We start from the raw sequence: 22,693 nt of genomic DNA, 5'->3' as shown, positions 1-22,693 counted from the left end.
CACATGGAATGGGGTTGGGCTTGGGGGTGGTGGTGGAAATATGCTACCTCCTGCCACGGCTTCTCCCTACTGAATCCTTCAAGCTGAGGAATGCGTGCAGTGTATCCCAGAATGCCTGGCTGGGGTGACATGTCCTTTTTATTCTGATCTTCTGCATTTTAGAGTGATGGTTTTAATTGAAGTAATTAGAAATTTTCAGATTAGAGGGGAATCTAGAAAAAGCAATCAGGCATCTATAGCGTCTATAGTTACAATGATTTCGCAAGGTATATGATTAGACTTACTGTTTAATTCATTCTTGTGGGACTCATACGTGAAAGTTTGAATTGTTTGGTGGGATGGGATAAATTGTGTAATGGGAAATGTAATTGGAAAAGGGGAGAGCCTTGGATTTTTTAAAAAAATTTACTTTGGAAAATGATGGAATTTTAAAATTTATTTATTTATTTTTGGCTGCATTGGGTCTTCATTGCTGCACGCGGGCCCTCCCTTGTTGCAATGAGCGGGGGCACTCCTCGTTGCGGTGCGCGGGCCTCCCATTGCGGTGGCCTCTCCCGCCGCGGAACATGGCCTCCAGGCATGCAGGCCCCAGCAGTTGTGGCACTCAGGCTCAGGAGCTATGGTGCACGGGCTTAGTTGCTCCGCGGCATGTGGGATCCTCCCGGACCAGGGCTGGAACCTGTGTCCCCTGATTCAGCAGGCAGACTCTCAACCACTGTGCCACCAGGGAAGCCCCAAACGATGGAATTTTAAAACTTGATATTTAACTAGCTATATCTATATAGATAGTTAAATATCTATCTATATATATCTATCTATATATCTATCTATCTAGATATATATCTATCTAGATATATCTATCTATCTATCTATATATATCTATCTATATCTATATAGATATCTATATAGATAGTTAAATATCTATCTCTATATAAAGTCTATATCTATATGATATTACCTATTAGCTCCCAACTTGTGATTAATAGCAGGTGGATAGACTTTAAATGATGTGTGTGTGTGTGTGTGTTTCTGAATTTCTCTGAGGCCCGAGGTGTAAATCAAGTCAATTGTATGTTTCTGTGAGAATGTCAGAAATCTTAGTGTATGTGGGGAGCCTTAGTGTACGTGTTGGTTGGTGAATTATTCCTCACTCTTTTCTCTTACTTGTGCTGTCTCTTTATTTTGCTTAAAAGCTGCTGAATTTGCTTTTTTTTTTTTGCGGTACGCGGGCCTCTCACTGTTGTGGCCTCTCCCGTTGCGGAGCACAGGCTCCGGACGCGCAGGCTCGGTGGCCATGGCTCATGGGCCCAGCCGCTCCGCGGCATGTGGGATCTTCCCAGACCAGGGCACCAACCCATGTCCCCTGCATCGGCAGGCAGGCTCTCAACCACTGCGCCACCAGGGAAGCCCGCTGAATTTCCTTTTGAAGGAAAGAGTTATTTTTTCAGTCTTCTTTGGGGTTCATCCCCTTTTTAAAAAGCAGTAACAAATGCACATCATAAAAAGTTGAGTACTAAAAGATAAGCTGAAAACTCTTGCCCAGCTGAGACCCCTGCCCTAATTCCTTTCTTTTAGATCCTTGTATATCCATGATACTGATATTTCATGACTATACTAGCACTTATTACATTGAACCAAATGAAGTTGCTTTTATAAATCAGAATAAGGCATTTTGTTTGGTTCAGTCTAAGGTATATGTCCTTTTTTTTTTTTAACATGGGTAAGAGCATATTATACACCCTGTTGTACGTCTTGATGCTTTTAATGTTTAAATCTTGGAGTTGTTGCATATCGGTGAATATAGAGATCTACCCTAGTTTTTATTCATGACTGCATAGTATTTTCCTCAGTGAAATAGTTTGTATTAGAATATAGCTTATTTTCAGTTTTAAAAATTATATACAGGAATATCCTTTTACTTACATTCTACACTCAGATGCAAGTATATATATATATATGTAGGATAAATTCCTGATAAAAATTTATTTTACTTGGATGAAAGAGCATATGTAATTTTAATTCCAGACACTAACTTTTGATTTAAAATGTATGTGTTTATTCAGTCAGTGGTTAATAGTCACTGCATATTTGACAGTAACTGACATTATATCTGAATCCTGCTTTTGTTGTTTCATTGTAAGATGGAGAACCTTGGGGAGTAATATTGTTACTTCTTTGTGGTCTGCTCAGGCCCTGAAAGTGATGATTTACAATAGGGGGAGAAGTAATTCTTTTGTGGTATTCAAAGTTCTTACATACTTATATGTTGTGGTTTGAGAGAGTCAGTTAATGGCATCTCCTTCCCCTCCCAAGTCCAGAATTAGCTAAGAGATGGAAGCAGAAGACAATTGGTGATGCAGTCTCGCCTCCATTACTAACACAGTTGTTGGAGAACCGGGTCTTAAGTCTGATAGCCAAGTGACCCATGTTGTTCACCCATGTCACAGACAGAACCAGGTAACAGGGGCCCTTGTGAACTTTAAGCTTGGAGGAGAAGGGAATCTGGTGTTATGTTGCTGTTGAAGATAAGGTCCCAAAGAAAGAAAAAGAAGAGGCTAAGCCCCATATGATTGATGCCTCTCCCCCACCATTAGATAAGTTATTATTCCCTCGGGGAAAAGTTAGGTTTAGGGAGAGGAGAGAGCTCACTAGTGATTAATCTAGCAAATCCACGTGGAAGCTAGAGGAGGGGGAAATAAGTGTTTTTTTATAACATAATTTAGGGCAAAATGTAACATATTGTATGTGAGGAACTAGATAGGGGTAGGGACTGGAGAAATACACTTTCCCATGTAACATGTAATAAATTGGAGCATCTATGCTAGAGCTCTGTTTCTTACCCTCTGTCCAGTACACTTACTACTGGGTTGCATCTCTGGGGTTTTCCTGTTTTCATAGATGTATTGTGCAGGGTATTGCTGCTGCTAAAGTCAGGCCTGCCCTCCAGAGTGTTTGGACCCTGGGCTGCAGTGACTTGGATGAGCAGTAACACGATGTAATTTACTCCGCCCACTTTGCTTTCATAGACGAATGTGGTCAAATGCTAGTAAATACGAAAATGTTAATATACATTTATATATTAATAAATATACTTAAAATGTGATTATAATTATAATAGCAATATATTATGTATTATAGGTATTATAGTATTGTTTATTATAATAAATAACATTAAACACTGGTATGTTAGAAATGAGCAAAAACAGACATAGTCCCTGCGTTCTAGACAGTGGACCAGCAGTGTGGGAAGGAGCACGTTGCATTCCAAGTTTGGTTTATGTTCTGCCGAAGCGAGCACAGCATGTTGCGTTCATGGAATTACTAGTGTGTCTGAATACAGAGAAGGAGGGGGAGAGGTTGTCAGGGGCTAGACCAAGGAGGGTTTTGTAGGCTACAGTCCAAGTTCTGATTGAATTAATTGGGCACTGGGCTTTAGAAGCCCCCCAGGTAGTACTAATGTGCAGCCAGGTTTGAGACCCGCTAGTCTAGAGAGGGCAGGGTCGAGATTAGAAGAGGAAGTAGGACCGAGCTTTGAAGGACACAAACAGTGGCCAATTAGAGAAGGATGAACCTGCACGGGAGACTTTTACGAGGTGGCCAGAGAGGTAGGAGGAAAGTAAGTGTGGGATCATGGAAGCAAGTGAAAGAGTAGCTAGCGCTGCCTGTTGCTGAGAAGCCATTTGGAATTTGGATTTAGTTCTATGGATCTCTTTTACCATAGGGAGAGCAGTCAGTGGGAAGCTTGGAACAGACGCTGGGCTGGAGTGGGTTGAGAAATGAGGGTGAGGAAATGGAGCCAGCTAGCATAGGCAGCCGTTAAAGGTGTTCTGGGAGAGAGGCAGTGAGGAACAGAAGAGGTTTGCCATTGCATTAAGATGTTTTTTGGCTGCAAATAGCAGAAGTCTCTTATTCAGCTGGTTTAAATGGTGAAGAAAACTTACCTTATTCAAGAGTTCCAGAAGAAGGTGATTCTAAGGTGGTGTGTTTATGTCATCAAAGACCTAGGTTTTTTTTTTTCCAGCCCCACTGTATGACTTGGACCTCAAGCTGCCCCCTCAGGATGGCGGGATGGCTACTGTAATTCAGATACCACACTGGACGTTACAGCCTCCAGCAGAAGGATGACTGTTGTAATCTTCAAAACTAAAACCTTAGTACATACACTGAGAAATGTATAGTTCATAAGTGTATAGGTTGAATTTTCAGAAACCAAACGACCATAACTAGCACCCAGATCACAACCCCAGTAACCCAGAAGTCACCCTTGTTCCTCCTTCTGTCACTACCCACTTCCTCCCCCCAGGATAACTCCTGTCCTGACTTCTGACACCATAGGTTAGTTTTGCCTGCTTTTGTGCAATATAAACAGAATCATGTGGTATGTGCTCTTTTATGTCTGGTTTTCAGCATTGTGTTTGAGATCCATATTGTTGCATGTAGTTGTAGAGTGTTCATCTATTGCATGAATATACCACATTTTATCCATTCTCTTGTTGATGGGCATTTGGGTAGTTTCTAGTACTTGACTTAGATAGCGTCATTGTGAACACATGTCTTCATTTCTGTTAAGTATATAATGAAGGAGTGGCACTGCTGGGACAGGAGGGTGTGCTTATGTTCAGCTGTAGCACACTGAACATAAGCACACCCGTGGTTGTATCGTTTTACACTCCTGCCAGCAGCATATGAGAGTTTTAGTTCCACATCCTCACTAACACTTCTTATTTTGTGTCATTTCATTTTGACATTCTGCTGGGTGTGTAGTGATACAGTGCTGTGATTTTAATTTGCATTTCCTTAAGTTGATTTAGGAGATTTAAGTTGAACATTTTTCACATGCTTATTGACCGTTCAGATATTCTCTTTTGTGAAGTGCCTGTTTGAATCTTCAGTCTTTGGCTATTTTTTTTTTCTTTTGAGTTGAATGTCTTATTCATCAGTAGGAGGTTTTTTCAAAAAAATTCTGGATATGAGTCATTGGTCAAATATACGTACTACAAACGCCTTCCGACACTCTGTGGCTTGCCTTTTTGCTCTTTATGTTTTCTTTTCGCAAGTGGAAGTAGTAATTTTAACATAGTACAATTTATCAATTTTTTCCTTTGTGGTAAGCACTTTCTGTGTTCTGATTATAATATTTGCCTACTCTACAAAATGTTCTTTGTTCTTCTAAAAGCTTGATTTTTTAACTTTGGTATTTAAATCTATTGTTCATTTGGAGTTGGTTTTTGTATTTTGTATGAGGTAGGGTTCAAGGTTCATATGAATGTCCAGTTGACCCAGCCCCATTTTTTTTCCTTCTTTTTCTTTTTTCTTGGGCCCAAGACCGCCCCCCACGCCAGGGCCAGCCTTGGTGGGGCTGCTATCCCAGGGCAAGCGAGCAGGGCTCCCACTGCAGCCCTGCCTCTGAGGGACCAGGCCAGAATAGGGCCCTCCCCACACCCCGACTCCCACACCAGGCTCCTCGTAGAGCCTGTGAGTGGGGATCAGTCCACTTCTCACCTCTCTGCAATCCTGGCGTTGCCTGCAGCTGATTCTGCTTCCCAGAATCCCCTACTATGAGCTCCCACCACAGTGAACCCACCTCCTTAAACCTGCCCGTCCGTTGCTTCTTGAGCTGCTTTTCTGGAGCCCCCTCCCCTGGGTCTGGTCCTCTCCCCCAGTACTGCCTCTGGCCCTGAGGCTTCCAAAGCCAGCTCTGATGAGACAGACTTGTTTCTCTTTGCTGCCCCGAATCCGTCAGCATTGCCCTTGGAGACCGACAGGCCTCTGCCCTCGCCTCCAGCCCTCGCCGGTCCTCAGGCCCCCAACCCAGGAACCCTTCCCATCCCTACGCCCTCCTCTCTTTACCTCTGTGGCCTCCGCTTTCACCCCTCCCCTCTGCTTGCTTGCCCCGCTTTCGGCCCCAGACCCTGTGCACTGTCTGTCCCCTCTACCTGGGACGCTCTTCCCTGGCATCACAGGGCTCCCTCCCTCCCTTCATTTGAGTGTCAGCACAAATACCACCTCCTTCTAGAAGCCTGCCCTGACCCTTCTTCCTGAAAATTCACTCTCTCCACCTCAGTAGTCTTCACGTGGCTTAGAAATCACTTAGTTATTCCCATATTGTCTTGTCTCCCCATTAGAATGTCAGTCCCAAGAGAGCAGGGCCGTGTCCAGCTTGTCCACATTGTGTCCATAACACAGTGCCCGGCATGTAGTAGATGCACAAGAAATGGGTGGATGGATGGAGGAGGGGGAGGGGGAGGAGGAAGCCTTTTTAGCTTCTCCACTTGCTCGCAGCCCCCCACCCTCTTCATGCTGCTGCCTCTGCTCTGCCTCAGGCATGTAGATGTGGAGGACACATTTATTCATTCATCCATTCACTCATTCTTTGAACGTATAACCAGTGAGCATCTCTACATAGCAGGCTCTGCACTAGTTGTAGGGGTACCGAAGACACCCCCTTCAGCCGACCCAGCCCCATTGTTTAAGACTATGTTTTCCCCATGCACTACAGTGTCACCTGTGTCTTATAAATCAGGTGACTGTGTGTAAGGATCTGTTTCTGATTTCTATATCCTATTCTGTTAGTTAGATCATCTATCTTTAGATAGCTTTTTATTTTTTATTAAAAGAAAAGTATATTTGGCCTTTTAGTAGGTATGGCTATCTGGTAGGGTAAGTTACCTAGTTTTGTTCTTCTTTGTAATCTTTTTATTTATTTATTTTTTTGTAATCTCTTTTTAAGAGTGATAAGTCCCTTCAGGTCTGGGTCACTTGACTACCCCTAAACCTGTCAATGGAAAGGAGAGTAGGATTGCCATGATTGGTTTAAACTAATAAGGAATTATTATCTCTAAATCTTGTAGTAGTGAGGTAGAGCCTCACGATGGAAGTCTAGTAATCAGGTAGAGGAGGGGATAGCTGCTGGGTAGATTACCAACAGTGTTTGCTTAGGGTTTAAGATTTATTTTTTATTTGCTTTTTAAAGATGAGAGAGATCTGAGCATATTAAAAGTTGATAGGAAGTTGCACGACAACGTGAATGTACTTAATGCCACTGAACTTTACATTTGAAATGGTTCAAATGGTAAATTGTATGTTATGTACATTTCACCACAATAAAAAAAATCGATGGGGTAGATTCTTGAGAAGGAATGGGTAATTTTACAGGTGAGAGAAGGGATAATTGATATGGTAAGGATGGGTAGTTACATGGCACAAGTGGAGAAATTGCCCATATAAGGAAGAAGAAGACTTTTTGTTTTTTTTTTGCGGTACGCGGGCCTCTCACTGCTGTGGCCTCTGCCGTTGTGGAGCACAGGCTCCGGACGCGCAGGCTCAGCGGCCATGGCTCACAGGCCCAGCCGCTCCGCGGCATGTGGGATCTTCCCGGACCGGGGCACGAACCCGTGTCCCCTGCATCGGCAGGCGGACTCTCAACCACTGCACCACCAAGGAAGCCCAGAAGAAGACACTTATTGTGAAAGAGAAAAGGCAGGGCCAGATGTGGGTTTGTCTTTAAGTTTGGTTGTAGAAAGTTGAGAGAGTTCTCTTTGATGTCTCCAGTTTACTCATTGAAATAGAAGCAGAGCTCATCTGCTGAGAGAAAGGGGAGTTGGAAGTTTGAGGAAAGGACGTAAGATTTGAAAGGATCATTTTACAAAGTTAGAGAATGATTTGGTCTGAAATAATTGGTTAACAATGTTGAAGGCCCCTTTGGGTTGTTGGAATCCTGAGTAGTAGTGCTACCTGTGTGCTCTGCTGTGTAATTTTCTCCAGCAGTACTTGGCTCCCTAGATGTAGTCATGGAGAAAGCAGGAAGCAGGGTTGATCCAGTGTTGGGTTTTGCCATAGAGCAAGATGTAAACATAGGGACAAAGAAGTATAAAGAAGTTGTATGCATGGGAATATGCAATGATGAACCAATGAATCTTAAGCTAGATAAATAAGGAAGTTAAAAAAAAAAAGAGAAAGTGGGTAAGTCAATGCGCTGGGCACCCTGAGGAGATATTAGGAATAGTTGGACAAGTAAGATAGAAGGAGCTAGGTTATGGGGGAAAGAGTGGGATGCCTGAATTAGTGATTTTGGGCTTTGAACAGTTTTGAGTGGTGATAAAGTTCCCTGGGAGGGCGGTGGTGGGTGGCTGAGCTGGGGTAGAGGAGGAGGTCATTGAATGTAAGGAAGCCAGGAAACTGAGGCTAGGTGTTAGACCTTAGTACTTGATGGTTTACAAAGCACTGTGCTTTAGCATAGTATCTGAAAACAGGAAGAACACAGTTATTAGCCTCATTTTACAGAGGAGAAAGTGGCCCCAGAGAGGTTAATAACTTCTTAACAGCCCCAGTGAGAATTAGTGATGGAGTTGGACTTAATCCCCATCTCACATCCCAACTTTGATGCTTTGTCCACTATAGCTTAGCCGATGTGTTGTGTAAAAAGATCTGGAAGTTTTATTTTCCGAGATCAGAAGTCTTGCTGACTTGCAAAAATAGTACCAAAAAAAACCGTACAAAGAATAACAAGAAGTTAGGCATAGGTAAGATGTAAATAGTTGTGTGCAGGAAGTACTCTGGAATATTAAAAGTAGCTGTTCCTGGGTAATTGTGGTTGTGACTCTGGGTGACTTTTTCCCTTTGTTTTACTTTTCTGTATTTTCCAAATTTCCTATAATGGACATATATTATGTGGATTAAAAAAATTAAAAACTAGATTATATATGGAAAATTATAGTCTAAATAGATATACAATATATAATGCCTTTAGTTTGAATATTTCTTCCTTTTTTTTTTTTTTTTTAGAAATGCACTTGGTGATGGAAAGAGAGCTATTATTCTGAAGAACAATTGGACGAAGGTAGGTTTCTTTCTTATTTACATTGGACAAATAGTGCCGTACAACTTTGAAAAATCTGTTTACAGAATGTAAATCTGTATGTAAAAATGCTGGATAAAATTAGGCAGAGCTCAGGAATGTGGCAGGGGAATCTTCATTTCCATGATCAGAGAGGAGATGCAGCCCAGCAGTAAGGGCCACATGTGTCTGAGGAGGACAGCAGTCCCTAGGGGCTGTGAGCATCCCTTATGGTTGAGGTAACAGCATCCACAAGTTCTGGATGGATTAAGGACCTGGCTGTGGAAAATGAGACTTAAAACCCAGAAGGAGCTGTAGGAGACTAGCTTTATAGCCTTGAGCTGGGAAAGGATTTCTTAAATAATGTACATGCACAGGTCAGTGAAGGAAAAAACTCTGATGAATTCGACTATCTCAAACTTAAAAATTTTTGTATGTCAGGACACCATGAAGGAAATAATTTGGGAGGAGATAGTTTGTCATATATAGAACATATATAACTGATAGGATTTATATTCAGAATATGCAAAGAACAAAGATAAATAAGAAACCCAGTAGAAAACAGGCCAATGAAATAAACAAGCATTTCAGAGATGAGGAAACCTGAATGGGCGATAGAAAAAGGTATATTCTGTTTCCTAGTAATTAAAACTGTAAAGAGATAGAAACCTAATAGAGAGAGCCTAATAGCCTCCAAGCAGACCCACATGTACACCCACAAGTGAAAAACAATGTGATGTTGAGTCCTTCAGATGAGCAAAAGTTAGAGCTCGATAGTCCTGAGTATCAGTAGTGTGTTTATTAACAGGAACTCTCGATAAACCAGTGGGGTGTGAATTTGTCACAGCCCACTTGGAGAGCACTACGATGTGCGTATGCCGTGATTGATTCCAAGGGTGTGTAGCCCACAAGCGTTCTTGCATATGTGCACCTGGTGAGATGGACGAGATTGGTCACTGTGGTATTGTTTTAATGGCACAGAACTGCAGATAACCTAAGTATACGTTAACAAAGCAGTGGATGAGGATGGTTCTTTCGCTTGATCGAAGTTATGCCTGGGCTCTATCTGACCAGCCTCCTGTCTTTAACACCCGTTATTTCTCCCACCTCACTCCTGCTGCTCTCTCCCTCGCTCACTCTGTTGGCCCGTTGGCCTCCTCACTGTTCTTACACATGCCAGGTCCGCTCCCAGTCTGTACTTGCTCTTCCCTCTGCCTAGAATTAGAGTGCCTTTCCCCAGAGCCTGAGCTAGCTCTCTTATTTCCTTTCATTGTTCACTGAAGGTTCTCTTCTCAGTGAAACCTTCCCTGAGCACATCACTAAAATGCAAACCCCGCCCCTTCCTAGACATTTGCTATTTTTCTTTGCTTTACTTTTTTTTCCTCTTAGCGTTTATCATTATTGAACATATGATATATGTTATTTAAGTTGTGTTGCTTTTTGTATGTGCTCCAGTACATTGTGAGCTCCCTGAGGACAGGTTTTTTGGTGGGTTGGTTCACTTCTGAATCTGGACTGCCTGACGGGCTGCCTGGCACATAGCAGGCACTCATAGTCAGTATTTGTTGATTTAATAAATGAGTTGAATGAATGGGTTGAAATGAGTTAACTGGCTTACCAATATTTATAGATTTTAAAAAGTGTTTACATATTTGTTTATAAGCCAGAGTGAATAGAATCATAGGATTTCAGAGCCCCCAAATTGTGATTCAGATGGCCTAGGAGTGTATTAGAGTCTGGGGATTATAAAATTCTCCAGGTGGACTTCTGCCTCCAAATATTGGAGTCACTTTTAAATGCCTCAGTTATAGATGAAGAAATTGAGTCCCAGAAGGGGTAAAGTGACTTTTACAAGGTGTCATTGCAAGTGAAAGACAAAATAGAATTGAGAATCCAGCACTGGATATGCTTCTGTTTGAAGGTGGTGAGCTTGTTGCCATTTTCATTGTGAGTTGCTCTTGTACTTGAAACATAATCTCTGCTGATCATTGGGCAGGTGCCGTATAAATTAATTTATGGAACGAATGGATGATAGAGTTCATAATACTGAAACCTAGACCATGATACTGGTTTTCCAGGGATAACTTTTGCTATTTCAATCTATTATCAACTTAGAAAAAGTATACTAAAACTTTCTTTTTTTGTTTTTTTAAATGGCTTTGTTTTATCCCAGTTATTAAATAATAATTCAGCAGGGTATAATATTCTTTGCAGATGTTTGAGTCTACATTCTTTTGACTTTTTTTGCCACTGTTGACAAGTCTGCTATTTTTCCTTTGTAAGTAATCTTTTCTTTTCCTGGGTGTTTTAAAGATCTTCTCACTGGCTTTAACGTTTGGCCATTTCATCACAATGTGTCTGAGGAATTTTCTCTAAATTCATTGTAATTGGGATAGCTTGGCTTCTAAAATCCGAGGATTCATGTCTTTCAGCATTTCTGGAAAATTTTCACCCTTAATCATTTGAATATTGCCTCCTTCCCAGTTTATTCTTTCGAAACGTCCATTAGATATGCACAGTACATATGCTATCTTTCATATATCTTAAATTCAAAACTTTCTTAATTACATTGAGGACTTTATGTAAAATGTTTATTCCTGGCTTAACTTATCAAACATAAAATATTCACTCTTTTTTTTTTTAAGACTTTATTTTCTTTAGAGCAGTTTTAGGTTCACAGCAAAATTAAGAGGAAGGTCCAGAGATTTCCTGTAAATTCCCTGCCCCCATGCTTGCATAGTCTCCCCCATTATCAGCATCCCCCAACAGGGCTATACATTTGTGAAAACTGATGAACCTACGTGGACGCATCATAATCACCCAAAGTCCATAGTTTGTCTTAGGGTTCACTCCCTAAGTGTTCCGTGTTTTATGGGTTTGGATAAATGTATAATGACATGTATTCCACCATTATGGTTCATATAGAGTATTTTCACTGCCCTGACATCCTCTGATCCATCCTTCCCCCCAAACTCCTGGCAACCGTTGATCTTTTTACTGTCTCCGTAGTTTTACCTTTTCCAGAATGTCCTATAGTTGGAATCATACGATGTATAGCCTTCTCAGATTGGCTTCTTTCACTTAGTAATATGCAGTTAAGGTTCCTGCATGTCTTTTCATGGCTTGATAGCTGTTTCTTTTTAGCTCTGAAAAATATTACATTGTCTGGATATACTACAGTTTATTTATACATTCACCTACTGAAGGACATCTTGATTGTTTCCAGAGTTTGGCAATTACGAATAAAGCTGCTATAAACAGCTATGTGCAGGTTTTTGTGTGGACATACATTTTCAACTCCTTTGGGTAAATACCAAGGAGTGCGGTTGCTGGATCATATGATCAGAATATGTTTAGTTTTTTAGGAAACCGCCAAACCTTCCAAAGTGGCTACACCATTTGCACTTCCACCAGCAATGAATGAGAGTTCATGTTGCTCCACATCCTGCCAACATTTGGCATGGTCAGTGTCCTGAATTTTGGCTTTCTTTTTTTTAAAAATTTATTTATTTATTTATTTTTGGCTGTGTTGGGTCTTCATTGCTGCGTGAGGGCTTTTCTCTAGTTGCGGCGAGCGGGGGCTACTCTTCGTTGCAGTGCATGGGCTTCTCATTGTGGTGGCTTCTCGTTGCAGAGCACAGGCCCTAGGCGCATGGGCTTCAGTAGTTGTGGCACACGGGCTCAGTAGTTGTGGCTCACGGGTCTAGAGCACAGGCTCAGTAGTTGTGGTGCACGGGCTTAGTTGCTCCGCGGCATGTGGGATCTTCAGGACCAGGACTCGAACCCGTGTCCCCTGCATTGGCAGGCGGATTCTTAACCACTGCGCCACCAGGGAAGCCCTTGGCTGTTCTAATAGATGTGTAGTGGTATCTTATTGTTTTAATTTGCATTTCCCAGATAACATATGATGTGGAGCATCTTTTCATGTGCTTATTTGCCACTGTGTATCTTTTTTTTTCTTTCTTTTTCCCAGATAACATATGATGTGGAGCATCTTTTCATGTGCTTATTTGCCACTGTGTATCTTTTTTTTTCTTTCTTTTTCCCAGATAACATATGATGTGGAGCATCTTTTCATGTGCTTATTTGCCACTGTGTATCTTTTTTTTTCTTTCTTTTTAAATTAAAAAAAATTTTTTTGCCCGCATTGGGTCTTCGTTGCTGCGTGTGGGCTTTCTCTAGTTGTGACAAGTGGGGGCTGCACTTCGTTGTGGTGCATGGGCTTCTCCTTGCGGTGGCTTCTCTTGTTGCGGAGCCTGGCATGCAGGCTCAGTAGTTGTGGCACGCGAGGCATGTGGGATCTTCCTGGACCAGGGATCAAACCCGTGTACCCTGCATTGGCAGGTGGATTCTTATCTACTGCGCCACCAGGGAAGTTCTGTGTATCTTCTTTGATGAGGTGTCTGTTAAGGTCTTTGGTTCATTTTTTAATTGGTTGTTTTCTTAGTGTTGAGTTTTAAGAGTTCTTTGTATATTTTGGATAACAGTCCTTTATCAGGTGTATCTTTTGCAAATATTTTCTCCTGGACTGGGGCTTACCTTCTCATTTTCTTGACATTTCTTTCACAGAGCATAAGTTTTAATTTTAATTAAGTACAGCTTATCAATGATTTCTTTCATGGATCATGCCTTTGGTGTATTTAAAAAGTCATCACCATACTCAAGATCATCTAGGTTTTCCTCTATGCTATCCTCTAGGAGTTTTAGGTCTGTGATCTATTTTGAGTTAATTTTTGTCGAGGGCTTTAGGTCTGGATTCATTTTTTAAATTAGTTAATTAATTAATTTTCATTTTTGGCTGTGTTGGGTCTTCGTTGTGGCATGCGGGCTCTTCGTTGCGGCGTGTGGGCTTCTCTCTAGTTGTGGTGTGTGGGTTTTCTCTCTCTAGTTGAGGCGCACAAGCTCAGCAGTTGCGGCATGCAGGCTTAGTTGCCCTGCGGCATGTGGGGTCTTAGTTCCTCAACCAGGGATCAAACCCGTCCGCTGCATTGGAAGGCGGATTCCTTACCACTGGACCACCAAGGAAGTCCCTGGATTCGTTTTTTTGCATGTAGATGTCCAGTTCCAGTATCATTTGTTGAAAAGACTGTGTTTGCTCCATTGTATGGCCTTTGTCCTTTGTCAAAGATCAGTTGACTATATTTATGTGGGTTCACTCATTTTTTTAAATTGAGATTTTTTTGATGGTTGCAAAAGTATTTGTGTAGATGAAAAACACAACTCTTAGTAAGTATTCAGAAAATTTGGTAACTATATATTGAGCTCATTTATCATTTTATTTTACCAGAAAGGAATGCTCATTGAAGGATATTTTAAACTTCAAAAACAAAAGTAGACTGTGCAAGATGCATTCTTTACTTTTATTTATTTTTTAATTTTTAAATAGACATTTTAAAATTAATTAATTAATTAATTTGCCTGCATTGGGTCTTAGTTGTGGCACATGGGATCTTTAGTTCTGGCTTGTGGGATCTAGTTCCCTGACCAGGGATCTAACCTGGGCCCCCTGCATTGGGAGTGCAGAGTCTTAACCACTGGACCACCAGGGAAGTCCCCATTCTTTTATGAGTTCTTTCATGAATCTGAGTCTATTGAGTCATTCCTCTAGGATATAAGCCTGTATAGGAAGATACTCTGTAGATTTCTGTGTGAGGGTAGACCATTTTTTCTTCCTTCTTTCCAGGTAGAGAAGACTGGTACAATGTCAGCTATCATAGACATACTTTAATTTTTTAAATGATTTATTTTTTATTTTCATTATTTTTTTTATTGAGGTATACTGATTTACAATGTTATATAAGTCCTACACGTACTTTTAGGCTTAAGAGAGGGTGAGTCATTGTATCCCAAAGAGTGAGAATTTTTACAGTATAGTCAACAGATATTTGTTGACATTTCCAAGTGCATTATCTTTTGATGTTATACAGGATACAAACCTCACAAATGTCCTCAAGAACTTTTTAATATTGAGGAGTATATTAGAATTCTTTTGTTTGGGAGTGACAAAACCTAACTCATGAGTAGAAGAGGGAATTTATTGGTTCATGTAATTGAAAAGTCCAGGGGGTCAGCTTCAGGCATGGTCAGATCCAGATCTGTACACATTTTTCTTTCTGTTTCTCAGTGGTGCTTCCCTGTTAGAATCGTTTTTAATCTTTTTTCTCTTTTTGCTCTGTCTGTTTCATTTTACCTAGATTCTATTGCTCTGTCCTCACATTGACTGGTCTTTTTCTTCTGCTATGTCTAATCTGCCTTTATTTCCATCTAATTTTTTTTTCATCTAAATGCTATAGCAGTCACCTCTAGAATTGCAGATTGAGTATTTCTTATATATTTCATGTCTTTTCTTAATATGTTCAGTTTTTCCCTTAGCTTCTGGAACATATGAAATATATTTATAACTGTTTTAATGTCCTTGTCTACTAATTCTATCATCTGTGTCATTTCTGGATTGTTTTCAACTGATTGATTTTTTTTCTCTTCATTATAGATCACATTTTCCGTCTTTGCATACCTAGTAGTTTTTGATTGGTTGCCAGAGATTGTGAATTTTACCTTGTTTGGTACTAATATTTTTGTATTTCTGTAAATACTTTTGAGTTTTGTTTTGGGATGCATTAAAGTTACTTGGAAACAGATTCTTTGGAGTGTTGTTTTAAGCTTTGTTGGGTGATATCATAGTGGTATTTGGTCTAGGGCTAATTTTTTCTGCACAGCTGAGGCAACTCTTTTGAGTACTTAATACTCCATGAATTACGATGTTTTCCGCATTGGTCAGTGGGAACAGGAATTATTCCTTGCCCTGTGTCAGTGCTGACTACTGTTCCCTTTTAGTCTTTCAAGTCGTTCTTTCCCTGGCTCTGGTAATTGCCCCGCATGCATGTACTGATTGATACTCAGCTGAAGACTCAAGGGAGACCCTCTGAAGATCTCTGGAGTTCTCTGTCCAGCTGTCTCCTCTCTGGTCCTCTGCCTTGTGAACTTGAGCTGCCTTGGCTTTCCTGGACTCCTGGCTCTGTCTTCACTGAGACTGTGGTCTCTCCCTGGGTTCCTTCTCCGTGTGCTATGGCTTAGAATCTCTCCTTAAGTAAGCTGGAGCAATCATAGGGCTTTCTGTGTTTCTCATCTCTCAGGGATCACTCTTTTGTTGCCCGATGTCCAGTGTCTTGCAAACCTTCGTTTCATGTATTTTGTCCTCGTTTGTTTTAAGCAAGAGGGTATATCCAATCCCTGTTACTCTGTCTTGACCACAAGTGGTAATTAGAGCATAGGCTCTCTTGGCTTCATTTTGTAAAAGTGATGTCCTAATAACTGATATCCTAGTAACTGTTTATTCTAGTGGAGAGAGAGCCTCTGTTAGCATTTATGTAGTATGACTGTGGAATGCCTCAGACCGATCCTGGTTGAGCCATGTACCCACCTGTGGATCAATTACTGTGACCTGGGGAGTGGTGCATTTGGATTGACCAGTCTCCTGGGTCACAGCTATGCTTCTACCCTGCCAGCCATTGTTGAGCCGGGGGCACTAGTGGGGTCATTACTGTGTGGAGTAGGACATGGTGGCACACAAGAGGAGGGGATGCTAGTCAGATGAACTGTATATGTGATAGAGAATGAGATAATGTCAGAGAAGAGCAAAACTTTCTATGTAATTGGGTTCAAGAAACTTTCTGAGATACCTTTAATTTAAGCTTCATTCAGACAACTTCAGCAGAGAGATCTGAATAAACTCCTTTCTCAACTGATAGAAGTTACACTGGGTTTTACAGAGTTTAGGGAAAAGGACCCAGTAAAAGATGAGAAAGGTGAGTGGAAAAGAGAAAGAAATGAAGCGTTTTTTACAAATTTAGCGGGTAAGGTTTATAATCTCTCATAATTTCCTATGCTGTGATTATTTTTTAATGCAGTTATTTAAACTTTGAAGTTGATATATGCTTAGTGGATAGAACTTTGGTCCTGTAGCGTATCTGTGAGAACTCTTTATCTTATGCCTTTGGAGGAAAAGCAGAGTTTAACCAAATGCAGTCTGAATTGGGATCATTGATCTGAGCCTAAGGAGCCTGGCTAAGAAATGCTCTGGAACAGGTTGGGTTGGTGCACCACAGTAGGATTATATATGCTCTGAACCTGCATAAACAGAGGTCCTTTGGTTGTTTCTGGCTTCTTTTAGTGAAAGTCGCATCTTTCTTAAACGGATCACTTATTTCTGATTTCATATTTTCTCGTAGAATCAGAATGTTCTTTGTAAAATGTGTAGGAAAGAGCTCTGGACCTGGAGTCAAGATACAAGTTCTTTGGTTTGTCTCTAAATAAATGTGGCATTAGGCCAGTTTCTAGCCTCTCTCACTTGTAAATCACTTCTTAAATGGAGATACTGTGCCTAAAATGGGAGTTTGGTTTGGGAGTAGCTACAGGAGAGGTTGGCTGAGTTAGCCCCAGGTTTGGTAATATTAGCTTTCTAGATTAAAATGTTCATGCTTGATATAGAAGATTTCCCAAAATGCATAAATGGGACCAGCCAGAACTATGGTTCTGTAGCAGTAAAGCAAGCAACCTGATCATTGGAATTAAGAGTAAATCAGTGGTTTTCGGATCTTTTCTTAAAGCCAAGAACTCTATACTTAGAGGTAAAATAATTAAAAGCTGATTAAGAAAGATGGAATTAATAGCTGCACCCCTTATCTGTGCCCATGCTCTTCAGCAGGGCTGCAAAACTACTGCACAGGCTGATTGTTCCTCCCAGCTCTAAAACGCTTTTGATTTCAGAAGTGTAGGGAGTGTAATGACTTAGAGACTATTACTGCCTAAAAGTATTTTGAAAAAAATTAAGTTATTTATAATGCATCATTTTTATACTTAATTTGGCATAAGAATAATGTATTTCTTTCTTACGTAAAGGTTGAATTATTTTCTTTGGGGGGGTGTACAAAAATCTCTTAAGCAGAGACACTGATCTCTAGTCAGTTGTTAAAAATTATTATGAATACTATTTGTAGCTTCTCATTTAACTCATTTAGGTGACTTTATTTCCTGAGAGGTATTAACATTTTTATTTATTTTATTGATAGGATCCTAATGTAACATTTTAAGTAACTAATCAGTTTTCAAGCAAAATATTTTTTCCTTATCTATTTTCTTGAACTTAAGCATATTTTTGAGAAAAATTTGAATTTATCTTTTTGGAACAGGGTCATTATCGTTATTGTGCTGCTCTTTCTATGCTGGGGGAATATGACTGGGCCCTGCAAGCAAACATAAAAGCTCAAAAACTCTGTAAAAATGACCCTGAGGGAATCAAGGATCTAATTCAGCAGCATGTAAAGTTACAAAAACAAATAGAAGACCTGCAAGGTATTTCACCTAAGATTCTTTTGGTTACAGTCAAATTCCCTTTAAAACTTTTGAAGGTGGGTTTCTTGGATTAATAGAGGACCATAAATCAATTCTCAGATGATTTGTACTTCCTTTATGTTATTTCGGTTAACTCAGTTACGTTTTTCATTTCTATTCATGTAGAATTTTGTTAGTATTGTATTCCAATAGGTAATAATAAATGATTTGTACTTTTTATTTGGAACAGCAACAAATTATTATTTATTCTTCTGTAGAAAAATATACTTTCTTGAAATTTTGAATGAAGTAAAGCCTTTTGAAACAAAGTTTAAGATTTTTTTCTCCATTATTGTACTTATTTCCTAAAGAAAAGGCCCTTCAATAGAGTTGTTTGATGTTTTTGCACCAAGTTTGTGGCTAATTCTGTAGCATGCTGAAGGTATGTATATACATAGGTACATCATAAATTAGTGTGCAGGCTAGGAATTCCAGATTTTCATTTTACCCTTGTTTTCTCTCCTAAGTCGTTTTGCTTTCCCAGTACCTGAATGCTTTCACTCTATGCTTTCAGCATATAGATCTTTCCTGTTATTTCTTCTTTGGGTAGTTAGTGTCTTATGAAGCTGAGCTGAGCTGTCCTATTTCACTAACAGATGTTGTCATCCAACAGAACATGATTATAAGATTGTGAGCTCCTTGAAGACAGGTACTGTCTCTGATTGAGATTTATATATTGCTGCATCTAGTCAATGATCCCATGATAATGAGATGTCAGATAAGGTTTGTGTAACATTTTGTTGACATCATTCTAAAACTAAAAACATCTAGAAGTGTAAAATTGTTTAGGTTTATTTTTCAGTTCCCTAAATTTGATATTCTTACTGTCAGCTTAAAAGAGATGTGAAAATCTTTTAAAGTATGTGTTGCCAGTCCCCTGATTACTATGTGTGTGTGATTCATTTTTGTAGGTCGAACACCAACTAGGAATCCAATTAAAGCCTTCTATGAAAGCAGGTGAGTTAATATCAGATCAGTAGCTGTTACTCGGAATGGTTTTGCTCTGTGAGTTTCAGAATTGCTGTTCGATGCTTTAGTAGATAATAGCAACCACAATAAAGTTGGAGAGGGAAGGATGAGAAGAGGTTTTTAAAGTGTTTGTAAGATCAGGCGACCTGTGATTTGCCTGATTGGTTTTGCTTACTGTTTGGCTGAACTCTTTGCATATATATGTATCGGAGATCCATGGCCTAAGCCTATGGGAGAAGAGGCGTGAAATGTTAATTGGATGTTACTGCGCTTGAACGGCACCAGTTTAGCCACGAGGTCCCTGGCAGCAGAGAGCGGGGCTCAGTCTGTGCCTTTTACCCCTCACCTCTGTCCTGGAAACATCTGCTTCCAGCCTCCTGATACCTTTCCAAGGCTAAGACACTTCTGTTAGAAATAGGCAGCAGGTAGACTTGAGTGTGCTCATAAGGAAGCAAATAGCAGCCAGGAGTCTACGTTTTTCACTTGGCAGTTAAAATAGAGTAAGCTTTCCCCACATGCTTAAATGCCTAAGATGTTGAAGCTGTTAAATTTATAACAGCTGTTAAATTAGAAACCAGAATACATTTCTTGAACTGTTCGTAATCTATTTGGAGTTTTTAATACCAAATTTAAAGTCATATTTATGTATGAAACCCAGTCTCACAGGTAGAGATTCTTTTTGAAACAATATTACCTTGCTTTCAAGGTAAAAAGGCTATACTTGCTGAAACCTCTTTGTTTGAAGGATAACTTTTTAAAAATAATTTTTTTAAAATGATTATTTCTTTTATTACCACTCAGGGCCTACATACCTAGTTTATCAGCACCTGCATTTAGTACTTCACTTAACTTTGTGGAGACTGAAAAAAATTCCAGAAAACCTAACCACGAAATGGCAAACGGTGGTAATCAGAATCCAAAGGTAAGCTCAGTTAAAAACTAAAATTAGAATTATTTCAAGTATAGGTAGTCTTATATTTTTACAAATATTTTTGTGGTAATGGAAACCAGTATGCACCTCTGAGCCTATAGCCTGGCTCTGTGATCAGTGTCCCAGATGACCTGTGTCTGAGTTTTCCTGAATTGTAGTGTACTCAAAGCTCAGCAGGTATCACCAAGTTCACGTTTATATTTCTTTCCAGGGTTTGAGGGGAAAAAAGGGAATTGGTGTTTTCGGGTTAGATATGTAGTACGCATTGAAGGGAACTTTCCCAACCCGCTGTAAAGTCCTTCTGTTGTTAATAATGAAAGTCTCAAAGAAGCTGTATTCAGTTAGGGAGAGGAGAATAAGGAAAGATGTGATAGTATTAATTCAGTATTTATTGTTCAGTAGTTATCAGTTTGTTTTTTTTGTGTGTGTTTTTTTTGTGTGTTTTTTTTTTGCGGTACGCGAGCCTCTCACTGTTGTGGCCTCTCCCGTTGCGGAGCACAGGCTCCGGACGCGCTCCGCGGCATGTGGGATCTTCTCAGACCGGGGCACGAAGCCGTGTCCCCTGCATCGGCAGGCGGACTCCCAACCACTGCGCCACCGGGGAAGCCCCTATCAGTTTGTTTATTCATTTGGTAAAGCTGAGTATTTTAGGCACTTGGATAAATTCTTTGCTACTCAGTTTTATTATTTAGCTATTGAATTTTTCATGGCTGTATTTTTTTGAAAGTGTCACTAATTTTATTTTCTTGGTAGGTGGCAGATGAAGCTTTGAAGGTAGATGATTGTGACTGTCATCCTGAATTTCTGCCACCATCAAGTGAGTCTTTTTCCCATATGTAAATTGTTGCTGAATTAGCGTAGTGTTGCCTCAACTTCCATGCCCTAAAATTCTCACAAGCCTTATATTTGCTATTATTCTCCTTTTACTTTACAGTGCTTCTGTGTCGAGAAAATATTGAATGTTTATTTGTAATCAATGCTCAGTCTTTTCATATTGTTTAATAAATTTAATTTTGGAAAACCAAATAAAGGAATGGAGAAGAAAAATGGCGCTCTTCGTGGTCTGCTACCTAATTTCCACTAGGCCAGTGTTTCTCAACTTTTATTTCATCATCTACCCCCTGTTCCCAGAGCCTTTTTAGACACTTTTTTCCCCTAATTACCCTCCCCTTGTGAAACTTTAATATCACAGATACTGTTTATCTGTTTATGTACTGTATGTACATGTGTGCTTTATATATAAAAACGGATTTTTTTCATCTTCCAATAACCAGTTCTGACTTTCTTGTGGGTGATGTCACCCCTGTTGAGAATGGATGCTTTAGCCTAATACTAGTTTATTTAAATTGTATGTGCTTAGTGCACATGTTTATGCATCTAGAAAATACGCAGACACACAGCCAGACCTTGTCCACTTGGCATCTTTGGGAAATGAAGGGTTCCAGAGAAGTGGACACGCATGCCTCGTTTATTTCTCAGTCTCCGTTTATACTCCCAGCTTTTGAGAGAAATCGTTCTAAGTGGGTTATTCTTCTCTGCCTTGTAAAACAGAGTTTGAGAGAATTCAGCAACTCAAAGTTGTTGTTACACACAGGTTACTTATCTCAAGCTTTCATGTGCTCCTTTCAGAGTTATTGTGGTGAGATTGTTGGCCTTCTAGTTAGTGATCCTGTTGCTCTCTTTTCCTTCCACCTGTTTTTTGGTTCATTTGTTTATTTTTTTCAGTGTTTTTACTTCTGGCAGCCATTTCTGTCTTTTACTTCCTGCAGCTCTATCTTCTCTTAGGCTCCAGTGCTGCGTATCCAACCACTTAACTACTGGTTAGCACTTCAGCACAGTTACAAAGGGGGGAAACGCAGGTGTTTGTCTTACCTGATTGTCTTACCTGATGTGACTTTATAGCATGTGAAAAGTCTTTGAGAATAAAACTGTTTTTTTGAAAACAGCTTTTAATTTATTTGTATTTCTTAGACCATTATTATCAGATAGCACATTTAAATAATTTAAATACCATCCATACTTCCGCATCTATATTCAGTCAAAGAAATTGAGGTCCCAGGGTTAGATTAAATAATTTTGCCCTAGGTCACACAGTAGAAATCAAATTAGAACTCTTCTTTCTTTCTAGAAGCCTCTTTTGTTTTCTGAGGCCATCAGAGCTCAGGCTCTCATCCCCTCCCTAATACATAGGCTCTGACTTGCCTCTGCTATCTCTCCCAAAGCTTCCATCAGAGACACCCAGTCCCTATTGCTGTGCTCTCTTCTACACAACTTTGCACGTGTGACTCCCCTGCCCCAAAGTGTACAGTGGCTCTCTCCTCCTTTCAGTGGGATAAAGGCTGAGCTCGCAGAGCTGGGGAGTCAGAAGCCCTGGGCCTGTAAACACTCATACCAACCTGCCTGGCTTGCAGCCCCTTTCAGCCTATCCTTACTTAACTCGCCCAGTCACACAGGTTTACGTAGTGTTTCTTAAAATAAAACTTCATTTGACCCATTCTTTGCAAATCCTACTTGTTCCTTAAAACTAAATACAAATGCTGCATCCCCACTAAGGTGTTTCCCAGCCA

At 40.2% G+C, this 22,693-nt stretch overlaps 1 protein-coding gene and 1 non-coding gene across 10 annotated transcripts in view; one reads left to right on the top strand and one right to left on the bottom strand.

The window, feature by feature from the left end:
- Positions 1 to 22,693, top strand: part of TTC3 (tetratricopeptide repeat domain 3) — a 141,224-nt gene that overhangs the window by 24,034 nt on the left and 94,497 nt on the right. For all 9 annotated transcript variants that reach the window (XM_030880884.2, XM_030880883.2, XM_060297804.1 and 6 more), the window contains 5 exons: positions 8,785 to 8,839; positions 18,025 to 18,187; positions 19,138 to 19,183; positions 19,997 to 20,117; positions 20,880 to 20,943. In XM_030880884.2, coding sequence (XP_030736744.2) covers positions 18,055 to 18,187; positions 19,138 to 19,183; positions 19,997 to 20,117; positions 20,880 to 20,943 — 364 coding nt within the window. In that variant the 5' untranslated portion in view covers positions 8,785 to 8,839; positions 18,025 to 18,054. The remainder of the gene's footprint in view (positions 1 to 8,784; positions 8,840 to 18,024; positions 18,188 to 19,137; positions 19,184 to 19,996; positions 20,118 to 20,879; positions 20,944 to 22,693) is intronic.
- On the bottom strand, positions 14,313 to 14,385 carry TRNAG-CCC (transfer RNA glycine (anticodon CCC)). Its single transcript has one exon. It is a non-coding gene; the product is annotated as a tRNA-Gly (tRNA).

This window comes from Globicephala melas, chromosome 4 (genome assembly GCF_963455315.2).
Source record: "Globicephala melas chromosome 4, mGloMel1.2, whole genome shotgun sequence".
NCBI lineage: Eukaryota > Metazoa > Chordata > Mammalia > Artiodactyla > Delphinidae > Globicephala > Globicephala melas.
Note: the sequence above shows the minus strand (reverse complement) of the source record. Positions and strands in the feature narration are given on the sequence as shown.